This window comes from Schistocerca gregaria, chromosome 3 (genome assembly GCF_023897955.1).
Source record: "Schistocerca gregaria isolate iqSchGreg1 chromosome 3, iqSchGreg1.2, whole genome shotgun sequence".
NCBI classification, from domain to species: domain Eukaryota; kingdom Metazoa; phylum Arthropoda; class Insecta; order Orthoptera; family Acrididae; genus Schistocerca; species Schistocerca gregaria.
The window spans coordinates 318,050,618-318,068,341 of NC_064922.1; the positions used below are offsets into that span (position 1 = coordinate 318,050,618).

Sequence of the window (17,724 nt, forward strand, 5' to 3'; positions counted from 1 at the left end):
CATTAAACAGAAAAGGGCCAGGATAAAGTCTGCATGAGCCACACATCAAGCATTGTCTGGTAAAGATAAAAAATGATTCTTAAATTACTTGGGTTAGAGTGTTTGCAGTAGTTAATGGCAACTTCGATTTTTGCTGCAATGTTCCTTTTTTAGATTTCTACATCCAGTCTATAGATGCCGTTCACAGTCAGGCTAAACTGCTGATCTAAATCAGTAACGAACACGATGTATAGGTGGCGGCTCAAGATTTCGCCTTTCGAGGTCCTCTTACTATAAATCAGGGTTCATATAATTCATTATGTGCTCACTTTACAAGACAGAGCACTGGTGTGAAATCTGCTAAAGCACTCAAAGATAAATATTTTAGCCAAAGTAGACTTAGAAACAGTGATGCATCTGCTTTGTCATATGCACTTCCTACATCCAGGACGATAGTAGTAGTAAACCTTGAATAGCAAAGGCAATTTTGACATCCAATGTGAAAATGTTCCCTTTTCAAAAACAAAATTCTGTAGTTGTTGACAACATAATATAATTGGATGGAAAAAATCTACTCACCAAGCAGTGGCAGGAAAATACACACATGGGGGGGGGGGGGGGGGGGGGCAAAAAAAAAAAAAAAAAAGGGAGAAAGAAGGTTTTATGAGTGCAAGCTTTCAGAGCCAGTGGCTCCTCCTTCCAGCATAAGGGCTGAAGGGGAAGGAAGAAGATGAAGGAAAAGGACTGGAAAAGCTTTGTATAGTTGGTAACGGATCTTGTGTTCTACCCCTCACTTGAGGCAGTTTTATTACGCATCCAAATGTCTAAATCACAGACAAAGGCAATGTTAATGGTTGATATAATTAAGCAAGGCTTTGGTCTTTACCCAGATTGGATATCAGAGTAATTACATATGTGGTCCATTCAAATAGTGTGTTGTCTTATAACTAAATTTCATTGAAATGTTCTAACAGAATTCTCTGGTCATGGGCAATTTGCTTAACTGCTTAGCACAGTTTAATGACACTCAGAGTTATTTCAGGCTTCACCCAATTCTTTTGTAAAAGGTTCCAAACAGACACATTTTTGATGACCTGTTTGTTGATCCTTTGTGACATTGCCAACTAAGAGAGGTGGTGTGGAGGAGGGGGGGGGGGGCAGAGAGGTGGGACATGCCCCCCCCCCCCCCCCCCCCCACACACACACAAACTGAAGCACAGAGTGTTTATTCTCACACAGTTGTAGGAGTGAGTGGATAACCACCCTATCTCTGGGGTAAAAGTGATTTTTGTATGATCTAAAACATTTAAGTTTTTGTGGCATGACTTGTTTAAAAACTGACAAACTCATTTGTATCAAAATTGTCAATTTTAGAATCTTGCCTCCCACCCCCTGGATACATTTCTGGGGCATCCATGTATGGAGGTACACACAGTCCATTTAAAAATTAGTTTTACAAAACAAACCTTTAGTAATTGTGGAAAAAGTAAACAACTTATAGGAATGAAACTTCCTGGCAGATTAAAACTGCTCGACCGAGACTCGAACTCGGGACCTTTGCCTTTCGCGGGCAAGTGCTCTACCATCTGAGCTACCGAAGCAGGACTCACGCCCGGTACTCACAGCTTTACTTCTGCCAGTATCCATCCCCTACCTTCCAAACTTTACAGAAGCTCCCCTGCGAACCTTGCAGAACTAGTACTCCTGAAAGAAAGGATACTGCGGAGACATGGCTTAGCCATGTGTGAGTACTGGGCGTGAGTCGTGCTTCGGTATCTCAGTTGGTAGAGCAATTGCCCGCGAAAGGCAAAGGTCCCGAGTTCGAGTCTGGGTCGGGCACACAGTTTTAATCTGCCAGTAAGTTTCATATCAGCACACACTCCGCTGCAGAGTGAAAATCTCATTCTGGAAACTTAGAGGAATGTTTGATACAACATTGTCTTATCTGTAATCAGTTTCCCGCCAAATCCTAAAAGGGAAATCTTGATGTATAGCTTGTCTTATCTGCTGTGGCAGTTCGTTTCCCTGATCTGGAGGAACAGACACACTTGTCTTTAACATAATCCCTTACACAGAAGACCACTGGGGTTAAATCAGATGATTGTGGTGACCAAGATACTGCTCCACCCCCATTCAATCCAAGTCAGCATATTCCTACGGAGATACACAACAACGTCAATGACAGGCATTTCATAATACCTTCCACACTGCAGCATTAGACATATTTAATTATAATCTGGCACATCTCGCTGACTTACCCGTGCTACGAATATAAGACTAGTTCAATTGCTGCATCAGACAACTGGCTTACCTTGACACGGCATCTTATGTTACACACAGACAGTTCTGGTGAAATGACTGTGTCAATTAATAAATACCCTGTATGTTTGACTTCCTCTTTATACTGCTGTTGGAGAAATCTTATTAGAAAAATCTTCTAACCATTTGCTCATGCCAATTCTAAGGGCACATATATCTTGCGTTTCACTGAATATATGAGATACTGTCATGCATCTTGATATCTTTTTACAGTACTCTCTCCAACTGGGTTTTTTAGGTACCTAAAAGGAACACTCATACATTTTTGCCATTTTCCTAATTGAAATATTTTTCACATGTATTGTTTCATTCATATTTTGTATAAGCTAATCTTCATTGCGCTATCACACGCGAATATTCTGAACTGCTATAGGATGATGCTGGTTCTTACAGATTTTGAACAGTTGCCTGCAGGAAGAAGCTTCATTTAAAATGTTTATAATTTTTTCTTTCAGAACATGGTGTAATGAGATTTTACTACTAATTGAAATAAAACTGCACATCATATTTCTTTCAAACAGGCAAAACATTTTATTGTGTAACAACATAGTCTTAAATTCATAACAGTCACATGATTGACAATAAACAAATGCATGACAAATACATCATGAAACAATGTATTCAAATAATATAAATACAATAACTGAAAAATTAAACTTGTGTACTTTTTCTCATAAGGGCTACACATTTACCTAAGTTAAAGCCCATGAATGATACATTTGAACTTTGTTCTTAACACCAAACAAACATCACACTAACCAAAGAGCACCATGAAGAGTAAAACAAAATTTATTATTATTGCTAAGTAAGAGAATCTACTACTTCCTGGTGCGCAAAAAAAAAAAAATCTCAGCACACATTACAAGAACTCTTTAACAATTTTGAACAAAGCGCACAAATTTTTGAAGGGTTAATTATCATTTCTTATAAATAACTGGAAGACAAGGCACTGGCAAAAACTGTTCACTATATTATGCTCAAAATGCAGTAAAATAGCTGTGCAACATCTCTTGGAATAACTAAAATAACATTTTAAATACATATAAATTGTGTACAAAATATAAAATAGAATCATTACATACCACTATAAGGTGTTGACAAACAAAAAATTCTCTGCTTTATGGGCTCCCAGATTCATACATTTCAGATGAAGGCATTTCAATTCCTTCCTAAATTTCAGCCTAAGCCTTAACATCCCAAAGCTTACATGTTTTCAGGCATAATGCAATTGTCAACCTAAATGGATGATCAATAATATATGAAAATGTAATTTACATAATTTTTACACTATTTACACATAAATACCATATTTAGAGGAAAGTTATATGTACAATTCTTACACTGTACACATGAATCTATAACATGCACAGAAAGTGAGGGAAGCTTTCAGTGCATTGAGCATTTATATTTGAGGCGATCTCTTTTTGGACACACACACACACACACACACACACACACACACAGAAGGGCAGGGTACAGAAAAGTGAATTCATGAATTAAGAGGTTAACACTGTAAGGCAAATTAATTGAACGCACTTTCAAGCTTACTCTGTCAACGAACTCACTTCAGAAAACACACTTACACAGACAATGTGTAAACAGAATGCACAGGCAAGGATTAATAGTTTATGTATATTGCTGAGTCACACAAAGAAACACACATTATTTATGTAATTTGTGTAACTTGGATGCTTTTACTCGGATGAAAACAACCAACCCTAAAGATAACAACAGAAACAATGCACATACTATGTAACAATTCTTTTGTCCAGGACACATAGATACTGACACTAATTCAATGAACAAAGTTAAACTGTTCTTGAAAGTTAAGTGTAGAAACACTGTGGTAGTCCTGATATTAATTATAAGGCAGTCAGTATTAATTCTATCATTAAAACAATTATTTTAAAATATCTCTTAAATTCTTACATTTAACTGTAATACCACCACTACAGTAGCAGTGTCTTACACCTAACTGACATTAGAAAGTTAAAACTTTACATACACAATGGTAGCTTAATATTAACTTTATACCTAAAATCAGTCTTATTATTTGTGAAGTGTAAGAATGCATCAGATTTCAACAGCATGTCATATTACTTTATGAATGCAACATTCCACTTAAGACCCATGTGCATCACAAATGGACACAAATTGATGCAGCACATTCAGAAATTTGAATGAAAATATACTGAAAAGTAACAACCATGGGAATAATTCATATTTTCCAAAATTATTGGTCATAAATCTTCATTTATGGCAGTAATGTACTGTATTTTCACAATTATTGTACAATGATTAAAAAATCCTAACAGAAGATGAAGGGCTTTATATGTACTCCATCAATACACTGATTGACAGCAAAAAAATCCTTGTAAATTTTGAATTCTGGATGAATGCTATATGTCTGATCAGTAAGATACACCGGCAAGTGGAAGACATAATTATCAGTAAATTTTTATGCATGCTGCCATTATCTACATTTTCAGCAATAATACTTTTAACACAGGAAGACATCATTTGTAAACGTGCAATGGAATTAATGGGTCTCTGTCCTTAACTTTCTGGTTCCAAATTATAAAGCACCTGAAACCCTATAAATAACTATGTAGGTAAGTAATCAACAACATTTATGTTTAACTGCAATACAGTCATTACAAAATTATGTTATTCTTCATTACGATGACATTATGAATGGTTTTAGAATACAATATTTGTAACTGTTTCAGAAGAAAAATATGCACAGTGGAACATAAAGGCGGTACAACAAAAGTGATATAACATTAAGTTTAATTACTTGTATCTCAGTACATATATTTCCATTTCTAGAGTACTATATTAGACACATTCACAAAGCCCCTCCCCTATACACAAACAGCATCTCTTGGAATCTGGGAATTAACAACTTCATTTAAAACATCGGTAAGTCACTTCAACCTGAATATCAAATGTATAAATTATTTTAACAAATGCATGTAAAAATACAATTTATCTTAAAAGCAAATGAGAAGTATTCAATGATTTGAGAATGGATCAAAAAATACTACATATCATAAATGATGCTCTCAAGAAAGTGACATATGGTAATGAAATGTATAAGCAGCATTACCAAAAGTGCCTACGTTATTAATTGGTATGTACTGACCTTGACTAAGTCATCTGATGAAATGTGGATTAAATTTAAAAAAAAATTGAAAATCAATTATAACGAAACAATGTCAGCGTTCTATTATAAATTTCAAAGATTAATTACTCTCTTACTTGGGTACATAATTACCAATGGCATGTTATATGTACTGAAAATGGTGTTTCATTATGGTGTTTCATTATTGCCAAAAAGCAGCTTACCATAAATGTCTGACATCACAATGGGCTCAGATGTGACTTACTTCAAAAGTGGGCATATGTCTATGGTGGACAAGATGACAGTTTCGAGTGTTCTATGAATTAAACAGGTGAAAAACTCAGTCACCTGCTTTTATCTGCCACTCATTTAAGGCACAATTTAGTACCACGACAGGGATGCACAATTAGGTATATTTACTAATCTGAATCGCCATTATTTAAATTTCTTGAGGCTTAAATAGTTTATTCAGTGTTGTGCAAATAAACCAATCTGTTTCTACATTTGCTCCAGTCATAAATTACAACAATGTGTAAAAGTTACCATCCCAACAAAGTGGAAAATATTTCTTACACATTCATTACGGAATGTCCAAGTAAATGCATTGAACATGGAATGTTTTCCTCAATGTCAGTTCAGTTTATTCCGGGGATGGTTTATGATGAATGTGGAAGAAAAAATTTTTAATTGATTTGAACTATAAGCTTTTGCTGAGTCGTAATGTTTCTTGAAAGTGACCAGAGGGATCTGATAACTAACCAAAACAAGGATAGTCCAGCTGGATTTCTAGTCTGAAACAAATTATCAGAGGAATTAAATGCACACTGAATAAAGATGAATGGTTTTTAGTTTTTCATTTGCTTCAATCCTATACTAGACATTACTTTCAGATTTCCTAACAATGCTTATCTATCTTCTTGATCTTTACTTGTCAATTTTCACAGTTTTCCCTTTCACTATGTTGTAAAACATTTTGGTACCGCAGTACAACTACTGTTACATTCAGCAGGAACTATCTACAAAAATATCTTACAAATAATAATAATAATAATAATATTAATAATAATGTAGTCATAAAAATGACAAGAGGTGGCATTTAAACCACCTGCTATCAAAAATAGATTGTATGAAACTAAAAAATAAATGCCAACAATTGTAAAATTTAGAAACAAGACATTTCAAGTAGCAAATTACTATCCCGTGATACAGTATTAAAATTCATTTTTTTAGGATACAATTTAACTGAGTGAAACAAAAACAATTTCAATATTAAGTTTCAAATGTGGAATAAATTCAGCCATTTAGTTCAATTCTTTTAATTTAGTATGTATATCTGAATTCTAATTTAGCACAGAGGAGTAAAACTACTTGAAAACTAGCTCAGATAAAAATCAATATTATCTCTTAGAAACCAGATCTTTGAACACATTTCTTTGAGCTGATCTCCATAAAACACACTTAATATTACAAAAATAATAAAATTTAATTGACACAACTGACAAAGAGATGACAACCTAGATTATAATGGTTACATTTAATTCTAGTGCTGAAAAGTAAGGCATCTCATGAGTACATGTGAACAGTTCACAGTCTCTAAAGGCACTAATTAAGACCATTTTGTAAATAAGTTAAATGCTATTTCCTGTCAAGTAGTCATATTAAAAGGCATCACAACAGAACTGGTTATCGATACAGATGTTAGTTCTGATAATTTACACTAGCCATTTAATGTTTACAATTTTTGGCTTAAGCTTTGGTCTTTGAAAGTTATCGTTGAGCTCACAAAATAAGTTATTCATGAGCTAAACGAAGATTCTTACATACTCCAGTAAGGAGATTCTCAAAAATAGTATGTTGTAAGCTTAAAAATATTACAAAACATATTATGAAAACCTTCTACAAAAATTCAGTACAGAAATGTTCTTTTATGACAGCACTTAGTAAGGCACTTCATTTTTAAAGTATGTAACAACACTTGCTTACACGGTTTCTTTCCAACATAAAAAAATGAACATTTTTAATGCTTCAATATACAATATAAAGTAGTCCCATAATGAATATACAGTGCAGAAACTCGTATTATGCTCCCTGATAAAAACTAAGTTTCAGTGGAGCATAAGAGATTCCAAATTTCTATGTAGGATTGTATCCTTTACGGCATTAAACACAACCTTGATGTTTTCAGTGTCAACAGCTGTTGTAAAATGATGAAAAAGTGGCTTCCTTGGATCACGTTTCACATTAGAAAACATGTTTAGAATAAATGTCTGTACACTAACCAAATTATGTGGGTCTCCTACATACTGTGGAAAATGTTTTCTAATGTCCGTTTTTCTGGACTTCAGTTTTTCAATTAACAAATCTGTTTTATTCATGAATAAAATGATTGAGACACCACGAAATACAACATTGTTAACAATTGTATCAAAAATGTTTCGAGATTCTTCCAACCTATTTGTTTTCCTGCAAAAGAAGAAAAATTAAATCTGAATTAGTGACCAACATTCACTGAAGAGCTATATTTAAGTGTAGCAAAAATATAAATGAATCGTGTATAAATTAACACTGACAAGAAACATCACACAACAAATTCAAGTCATGTCATTACAAAAATTTAACAGATTATACTAGTTAAGATTTTTACTCAAAACTGAAATAGCAATAACAGTACAGATGTTGTCACAAAAAAGAATTTTTGTTACAACTATCTTTTACTCTAAGGCCAGACAAAGGTTCTTGCAATATTTCCTTCAGGACATTTTGTCACAGCATCACCCAACTGCATGTCAAAGAATGATGTATGTTACACATGATATTGGTATGAGCAGCAACACTATGTATTTCCTAAATCTATATGTAGAAGGGAAAACTGATAATACTTATGCAGTCACTTATTTTGAAGTCTACTTGACCCAGTAAAATCAGAGCCAAGAGGCTCATCTCTTGTATACAAACCGTCATTCTGCAATAAGTTACTTTAAAACAGTATTCAACTAAAAACAAAAGTTCAAGTTAGGTGTTACTAATTTTGTAATGATGATTAGAAACATAACATTGGCATTATTTGAAATATAAAATCTATTTTGGATGAGTAAAATTTATGCTGAGTAGTAATAACTGAAAATGAAGGAAGCAAATCTGTTTGGAACTAGTGAATTTTGCTTTTTATGATCCAATTCGAAGTATTTACACATCCATCATCAAACGGTTAATTTCATACATTACATAAGTTGTCAACTTAAACAATTTCTTTAGACAACATGAGGGGTTTAATTCTCAAAATCCATTCTCAAAATTATGCACAATTAAACGTTTCAGTTTCTGGGTGATACTGTTTTTGCATTGCGCATTGTGCCATGGCTACAACTAAAGGTAAATTAATAGTGGTATAACAAAAAAAAAAAAAGCATTCAATTTTTAGCATATCTGTAAAATGTGGCTACATTAGATGATAAGTGAATCACAAATACACAACATAGATTCCAGATCAGACTTGTGGTAAACTTCATGAAAGAGAAGGTGGAGATGAAATTGTGATGACTTAATTTACAGAACGATAAGAAATTAAAAAAGAAAGAAACATGCCGAAAAACAAATAGAACAATGGTCTGATTTATATACTGGACAATAAGGACGGGTTAGCCACTGAAAGGAAAATTTCCACAGGTAACATAAGATGTTCCACACTCCTCTTGGAAAGCAATGTTGTCCTGGATAACATGGAAATCACTGAGAAATTGTTTCAGGGATGGGTAGCTGTAGCAGCGGGGTAGTTAAAGAATGTTCTACAGTTTTCATAGGTACCAGTAAACACCCCCCCCCCTCTTAAAAAAATCGGTGTATAAAAATCATATCACTTTCATGACACCACATCTCCTGAATACAATGATATAATTTTGCAAGTACATTCAGTGACATGCGTGGATGCTGTATGCAAAATGAGCTGAAAATAGATTCAGTTGTATAGAAATAACAAATTAAAACATCATTTCTAATGCTGAAGTTTTACTGCATGGACAGGGAAAATGCATTACACACTTTTCCTTTCATTATTCTGTGTGGGTTGTCAGGGAAAACAAGTTTTGAAAAGGTTTGGTATTATACATGAAGTTTGTTGGAAGTCACCGAATGCTCTCATTCTCAAATACAGGATGAATATAGTCTGCCTCAAGACACGTACATGGTTTCTAACCCTAATACTTGAATTGCTGTGTTGAAAGTTTAACGTAAGATTATACTCCTAACGAGCTCATTATGATAGCATTAAATTTTTTTAAATTCAGTCAATTATACAAAATACTAAAAATTATGGTTTTGTTTACCCTGGAAAACATTACAGGGAACTGGGGAACATGAACTGGGATAGCAGTTTATTAATTTAGATTGCCAAGAAATTAGCTAAATCAGGTACTGTGCTACACTCATTACAAGTTTTAGTTAGCTGGGTAATATTATTGTAAAATAATCTGTGGATGTGTCAATTTAATATACAAACAAACACAACAAAAAGTAAAACAACATTAAAAGTTAATAAAACCATTCCTGTAGGCAATTACTAATACTAAATAGGTCTAACTTCACAGTGATTTACACACTGTGACAATGCTCTTTTCTAAACAGCCCAGTCACATTAATGTGACCACCACCTACGTTTGACATCAACGTGCAATAACCACTTACAGATGGCAGTACTAACAGTGGAGGGTATAAAACATGTCGGGAGGATGCAGAAAACAGTGCAGTCGTCATCACAATACAGAAACGCAGTGACTTACATGGTTTGGATAAAAACTGATGGCAACACTGTCATCACACAAATGATGTGTGTCACATGGCATGCCTGCTGTCTGTGGCTGATAGTAGAAGGTCCGTTGAAGTAATGCAGTGAGTGCTGGCAGCTGTTTAAATGGCTCTGAGCACTATGGGACTTAACATCTGAGGCCATCAGTCCCCTAGAACTTAGAACTACTTAAACCTAACTAACCTAAGGACATCAAACACATCCATGCCTGAGGCAGGATTCGAACGTGCAACCGTAGCGGTCGCACGGTTGCTGGCAGCTGTATTTGAGTCAGTTACTGTGTGTACTGTCTGAAAGCATGGAAGACCAGTTCAAAGACCTTAACAATATGTTTAGGAAATGCGAACTATATGCGTGGTTCATGATTGATGTGGCAGGTGCTCGAAGTGCAAAACGTTGCCTTCCGGCACTGTTTTCCATCATCCTTTAAGACAGTGCATGATGCCACATGACAAATCCTATGCAGAAGCTTCTGCATTAGTAGAGGTGGGAGATTATGGAACATCCAGCATATTCACCCAATATGAGTCTGTACAGTTATGGAATGTTTGCCAAAATGAAGGAACCTCTACGTGGCACACACTATAACACAAAAAAAAGACATCATCCCTGCCATTGGGCGACCGTGCAAGATGTCGTCAGAGATGGATGTGCCAAAGATGTACGATGCCTTCCATTTGTGTGGAAGGAGGTGATTGAGATGCAGTGTGATTATACTGAAGGCATGTAACAGTGAACGCCTGACAAAATGTGATTTGAATTATAACCGTGTTCCCATTATTTTTTATCCAACCATGTAACTGACATCCAAGAGGGCACAATCAGTGGCTTTTGGGCCAAAGGTGAAAGCATTTCCAAAATGGCTAAGTTTGCAAAGTGTTCATGAGCCACTGTGGTTAAAGTATACTGATGGCCTATCCCGAACCAGCACAGAGGCAACTGTGGTGTACCGCAAGCTATAGATGACAGGTGAACGATGGCTGCAGAGGTGTGTATGAGACAAAAGATGCAACTGCCAAGTAACTGATTCTCCAAGTGAACGAAATAGTACCAACAGTGTCTCCTCAAAAACTATATAGGGTAAGGGCCCCTGCAGAAGGCATCTGGTTAAGGCAGTCTTGTTGACTGCTGTTCATCAACAACAAAAGCAGGAATTTGCATTCCAATCTGCGACTGGACGTCCACTGAGTGGTGACAGTAGGCCTTTTCAGATGAATCACGTTTTATGCGCCATTGGAAAGGTGGTCATTGGTTTTGTTTTTGTTTTAAGTGCCCACATATCAACCTTAAAACACTAATACAAAAAGGAAGTTAAAAAGAGACAAAGTTAAGCCCAACTGACAGAAGAAAATAAGAGCTAAGAACAAGAACTTCCTCTTGGTGAAAGGTTCACAAAATACACTGTAGAGACAACAGAGGTCCCAAACCAAAGATTAAATGTCCTTTACCATATCACTTTGATGGATAACAAGTAAAATACGATCAGCAGCCCACATGTTGTTCACTGTAACGGCCAATAGCTCACACAGCAAACATACACTAGAAAGTAAACAGTTAAGAAACAGCATTCAGTCAGGAAATGGCAAATGACAATGAGCACAAACTAGTGTGGATCACCATTTAATAAATGGCAATGGCTACAAAGACTGTGTACAATACACAATGAAGCTAAATTGGTCTCCTTGTGGCGAGAGGAGGTCGGCTAAGTCGCTGGGAAAGGTTTAATTCCCCGAAGCTTTTTCCCATGAAGAGGAGACTAGTGGTGATGCCAAAGTGACACCACCTGCTGACAGACGGCAACATGGGGATCATCCGAAGGAATGGAAGAGCTAGCAGGCCAAGGGGGCAAGGACTGCAACTTTGGCAGCAACCTCATTTCCCATCAGATCAATGTGACCAGGAACCCAGGTGAACATCAGAGCAGCTCCCTCAACAGCGAGCAAGTGGAAGCTTTCTTGAACCTTTTGCACTAAGGGATGGACTGTGTACAGCACACACAGGATCTGAAGGGCACTGAGCAGAGTATACAACACAATTAAAAAGCCTGTGTCATTGGATATACTGGGCGGCGTGATAGAGGATGAAGAGCTCTATTGCATATATTGAGCAGCTTTCTGGAAGCCAGAAAATGGGTCAGTGCCAGTGACGAAGGCACACCCGACACCAGTCAGTCAGTCTTAGAGCCATCAGTATACACAAAGGAGCTATTGCTAAGTTGCGTGTGAAGGTTGAGACACTTACAGCAATAGACTGGATCCAGCGTAGAGTCCTTAGGAAGCAAATAATGTCCAAGATGGATACAGGCCACCGTATGAAGCCAAGGTGGTGAAGGGTTCACACCCTTTGGGAATGTGGCCGGTATCATGCAGTTAAGCTGCAGGAGCAGGAGCCGAAAGCTAACTGTGGGAAGTGAAAGAGAAGAAGGGCGCAGCCCATACTGAGGCGGTCAAGTGAGTTATTGAAAAATGAGGCGTAGCATGGGTGGTTGGGCATGGCAGACAAAAGGCATGTATGTTGGCTGAAGAGAACATCGCTCCGGTATGACAGTGGTAGTTCAGCAGCTTCTGCATACAGCCTTTCAATTGGGCTAGTGAAGAAAGGGCCATTGGCCAAGCGGCTTCCACAATGGTGGATTGTATAAAGACGGTGTAAGATGGATGGCCATATGGACGAATGAACAAAACACTCAGTTTAGTTTGGAAAAGACATGGAGTTAATACAAACGGAACAGGGTGGTCCAATGAACTCGCTAGAAAGTAGTGCTTAGGAGACGGTCACTAAGGGACCACCTATAGTATGCAGCCAGATAAGACATGTAGGAGGACCAACACAGAATGGGTGCTCCACAGAACTCACGGACTTCGAACGTGGTCAGGTGACTGCGTGTCACGTCTGTGCGCGAGATTTCCACACTCCTAAACATCCCTACGTCCACCATTTCCAACGTGATAGTGATGTGGAAACACGAAGGAACATGTACAGCACAAAAGCTTACAGACCAATCTCATCTGTTGACTGACAGACTGCCTACAGTTGAAGAGGGTCATAAAGTCTATTAGGCAGACATCTATCTAGACCATCACACAGGAATTCCAAACTGCATCAGGATCCACTGCAAGTACTATGTCAGTTAGGCAGAAAGTGAGAAAACTTCGATTTTATGGTCGAGCAGCTGCTCATAAGCCACACATCAAACCGGCAAATGCCAAACGAGGCCTTGTTTGGTGTAAGGAGCATAAACATTGGATGATTGAACAGTGAAAAAACCTTGCGTGGGGGTGATGAATCACGGTACACAATGTGACGATCTGGTGGCAGGGTGTGGGTATGACGAATGCCCGGTGAACGTCATCTGCCACTGTGTGTAGTGCCAACAGTAAAATTCGGACATGGTGGTGTTATGGAGTGGTGGTTTTCATGGAAGGGGCTTGCACCCCTTGTTGTTTTGCATGGCACTATCACAGCAATGCACAGCCTGTGGCAGAGTGGTTACGTGACAATAACATTCCTGTAATGACTGGCCCGCACATAGCCCTGACCTGAATCCTATTGAACACCTTTGGAATGTTTTGGAATGAGGACTTCATGCCAGGCCTCACCGACAGACATCGATTCCTATCCTCAGTGCAGCACTCCATGAAGAATGGGCTGCCATTCCCCAATAAACCTTCCAGCACCTGATTGAACATATGCTTGAGGGAGTGGAAGCTGTCATCAAGGCTAAGGGTGGGCCAACACCATTTTGAATTCCAGCATTACCAATGGAGGGTGCCACGAACTTTTAAGTCATATTCAGCCATTTGTTCGGATACTTTTGATCACATAGTGTAGCTTATGGGAGAAATGGTGCAGTAGCTAGAAGGAAGGTTTTCGTCCTTACCGAGCTTAAGTATAGGTGTGGCAGTGGCTTCACGCCAGTGTCTGGGACACATGCCACCTGCCTAAATGAGATTGTATGTATGAATCAGAAATTGCTTGCCTGAACAACATATGTGTTGCAACATCTGAATGTGAACATCAACCAGCCCTGCGGCCGGCAGAAGATCGAGATGAAGTGAGAGCATGATCTAGCTTGCTCATAATAAAGATGATGTTATAGGATTCATGATTCTGAGAGGATAAGGGTATCGCCCGAGCTGTCTCCACTCGCTTTCGAGGGAGGGAGATGGGGAGATAGTGGGTATAGTTCATAATCTCTACAGAATAGTGGCATGAGGTGTTGGAAATAGCAATAGGGTCCACAATGACATCATCTGCTAAGGTTAGGACGGGTATCAGGGAATGGACCTTGGTCCCAGAGAGCTGACTGGAGATTGCCCTAAACAACGGAAATGGGAGTGAAACTGTTAAAGGAATTAGTGAATTAAGCTAGATATTTTGCTATCCCAAAGAATGCGAAGACACTGCACATGAAAGTGTTGATGATGAATACAGTTTGCCATTGTAGGATGATGGTTAGAAATGCGGAGAGCACGTCTCTGTGTGCATGCCCGAGTCCACCGGGTGAACAAGATACAGAGCGGCAAGGATGAAGTGCGAAGTATGGAATGTTCTGTGGCAGTAAGGATAATGTTCATAAGGTACTCTACATGGTCATCACAAGTGGGGAAATGTTGTTTGTCAAAGATCACCAAGGAGGCGTGAAGCCTCCAGTTGGCCTTAGAAAACTAACAGCTGGGTGTACACGTAGGTGGGGTAGGAGTCATCAAGCGGGTAGCACGCAAGAAATGGTCACTTGAGCACATGTCACAGACAGAGAACAGACCACTCGAGATGATTTGGGCAAGCTGGGCACTGCAGAATGAGAGGTCCAGATGGGGACAGGTGTGTGTGTGTGTGTGTGTGTGTGTGTGTGTGTGTGTGTGTGTGTGTGTGTGTGTGTGTGTGTGTGTGTGTGTGTGTGTGTGGAGTCTTAAAGAAATGTGGGTGCTCCAGTGTTAAGGCAGATGAGTTTGAGTTGACTGAGGTCAGCCAAAAGGAAACCTCTTGGAAACATGCTGGAAGAGCACATTAAAGTCACTGAACAGAAAAAGGGGTGATGGAGTTGACCAACAAGCTGGAGGAAGTCTGCCTTGGTGACACTGAAGGATGGAGGGATGTAGACATTGCAAAGAGAAAAGGTGAAGCAAGGAAGGATAATGCTGACTGTAACAGCTTGCAGCCGAGTGTTCATTGAAATGATATGGCTATGACTCCCCCACAAGGTCAAAGTGTGCTGGAAGGAAACGCGAGAGGTCAAAGTGGTCGTGAAGACATAATTTTGTTTCTTGGAGGCAGAAACAAGTGGATGCTGCGATTTCATGAGCAGCTGTAATTTCTCCTTGTTGGATCTAATGCCGCAAATGTTCCATTGCAGAAGAGTCAGAAAGGGGAATGGGAAGGAAAGAACAAATGAAGAGAGTTTACCTTGGCAGCTGCCAAGTGCCAGCCTTTAAAGACTCACTACTACAGGGCACAGAGGCTGGAGGATGCTGTTCCATGAGATCTACCGAGGCATTGGCATACTACCTGAGTCACTCTGGGGATTCCAGAGCAGAAAAATGGTAGGCAGTACAGACTAGTGATACTGAGGTTGGTTGGGTAAAGAGTATCATGTGGCGACACCTTTGAAGATGATCTCCTAGCCTGTGAAAGAGAAGACCGTTTGCCTTTGATTGATTTCTTAGAGCCTCTGCAGTTGGACGGATGAAGACTCAGATGTCTGTCAGCTGGAAGGATGCAAAAAGTCTTCACTGGAGTAGCCTTTCTGTCCTTTCCGGCCTGCTAGTTGTGTAGCAGGTAATTTCGCCACCAGGGGCGAACATTTGGTAGCTTGTAAAATTTGAAATTTTCCCGGTGAATCAATTGTTCAAATAGATTTCGGGCTTGCAGCCGGTCGTCGTAAACTTCTTCGCACGATATTTCGGCTGGACAACTGCCAGCCATCTTCAGGTGAGCCGAACGAGGACTGACGAAGACGTTCTCCGTTCAGTCTTATATAGTACGCTGATAGTACTGCCGCGCATGCGTTGCAGTCGCGGAGACAGAAGAACCACACCGCCCAGCAACAGCGCCCTCGCTGGTGTAACTGCGAAACTCAGGTGCCGTCGGTATTGTCGCTGGCCGCAGGTATCGATGTCTTCTGGCGTCTTCGTCTCGAGAAAATTTCTGTGATGACGAGATTCCATTCATTATTCAATTGGTAACCACTGTCCCGGTTCAATAAATTTCCAGCACTGCGTATTTCAACGGATTCTTTAATAATGGAGTCCCAAAAAGTTGTTGCTGTGGCCAAAATCGAAGTTTTGTCGTACTCCATTGAATGGACGTTAGAAATACAATGTTCCGCAACTGCAGATTTACTGGGTTGCAGTAGACGGGTGCAACGTTGATGTTCTATACAACGCTCTTCCAAAGTACGTGTTGTCTGTCCTATATAGGTCATACCACATTGACACGGTATTTTGTAAATTCCCGCCTTCCGCAGCAACAGATCATCCTTCACCGAACCCAGCAAATCTGAAATCTTAGAAGGCGGACGAAAAACAACTTTCACATGAAAAGTATTTAGAATCCTTGCTATTTTAAAAGAGAGATTACCAACGAAGGGAAGAAACGCTAGAGACTTGGCTGGCGCACTCTCTTCTTTATCCACTTCCCGGTTCCTGGCTCTAGTTGCGAAGGCCCTGTTAATTTGCCGGGTCGAGTAACCATTGTCCCTGAACACCGTTCTTATATGTGCAAGTTCCTTAGGCAAATTTTCTGCATTCGACACCGTGTGTGCCCTGTGCACAAGGGTTTTAAGTACACTCATGGTTTGGGATGGGTGATGGCAACTGGAAGAATGCAGGTACAAATCAGTGTGAGTCGGCTTACGGTAAACAGAGTGTTCCAACGAGCCGTCACTCTTCCGTTTAACCAGAACATCCAGGAATGGAAGGACACCATCTTTCTCTAGTTCCATGGTAAATCGAATATTCTGATGAATGGAGTTAAGATGATGAAAAAACTTCATTAACTTTTCTTCTTCTTAAAGTGCATCCCCAACGCAATAATATAACCGCTCAAGAAAGGGCTGCACTACGGAACCTTCGAGAAGATCCAAAACTAGTGGTGCTGAACGCTGATAAAGGTAATTCTACCGTTTTGTTACCTCGTGGGTTGTATTTAGAGAAGATGTATAGTCTACTGAGTGATACCATGTACAGGAAGATTGATCATGACCCAACAGCACGTGTGCAACGGAAGACGTGTGCACTTTTAAACTCTTCATCGTTAGCTCCAGAGACCATCAAGCGGTTAAGACCACATGGCAACGTACCACCGAGACTGTATGGTCTTCCTAAAGTGCATAAAGAAGGTCTGCCTTTACGACCTATAGTGAGTAATATTGATGCACCCACATATGATTTAGCCAAACATCTAGCTTCCTTGCTGAGACCATTTGTGGGCAAATGTTCACATCATATACGGAACTCTGCTGATTTTATCGATAGACTGGGGTCTCTCCACTTAAGTAGTT

General features: G+C 39.0%; 1 protein-coding gene across 2 annotated transcripts in view; it reads right to left on the bottom strand.

Moving 5' to 3' along the window:
• Positions 1-2,805: 2,805 nt before the first annotated feature.
• The window catches only part of LOC126354411 (guanine nucleotide-binding protein subunit alpha homolog), a 71,065-nt gene continuing 56,146 nt past the window's right edge, over positions 2,806-17,724 (bottom strand). The window contains exon 4 of one of the 2 annotated variants that reach the window (XM_050004029.1): positions 2,806-7,885. In XM_050004029.1, the coding sequence (XP_049859986.1) occupies positions 7,528-7,885 (358 nt within the window). In that variant the 3' untranslated portion in view covers positions 2,806-7,527. The remainder of the gene's footprint in view (positions 7,886-17,724) is intronic. The other variant, XR_007565321.1, reaches the window with a different exon arrangement.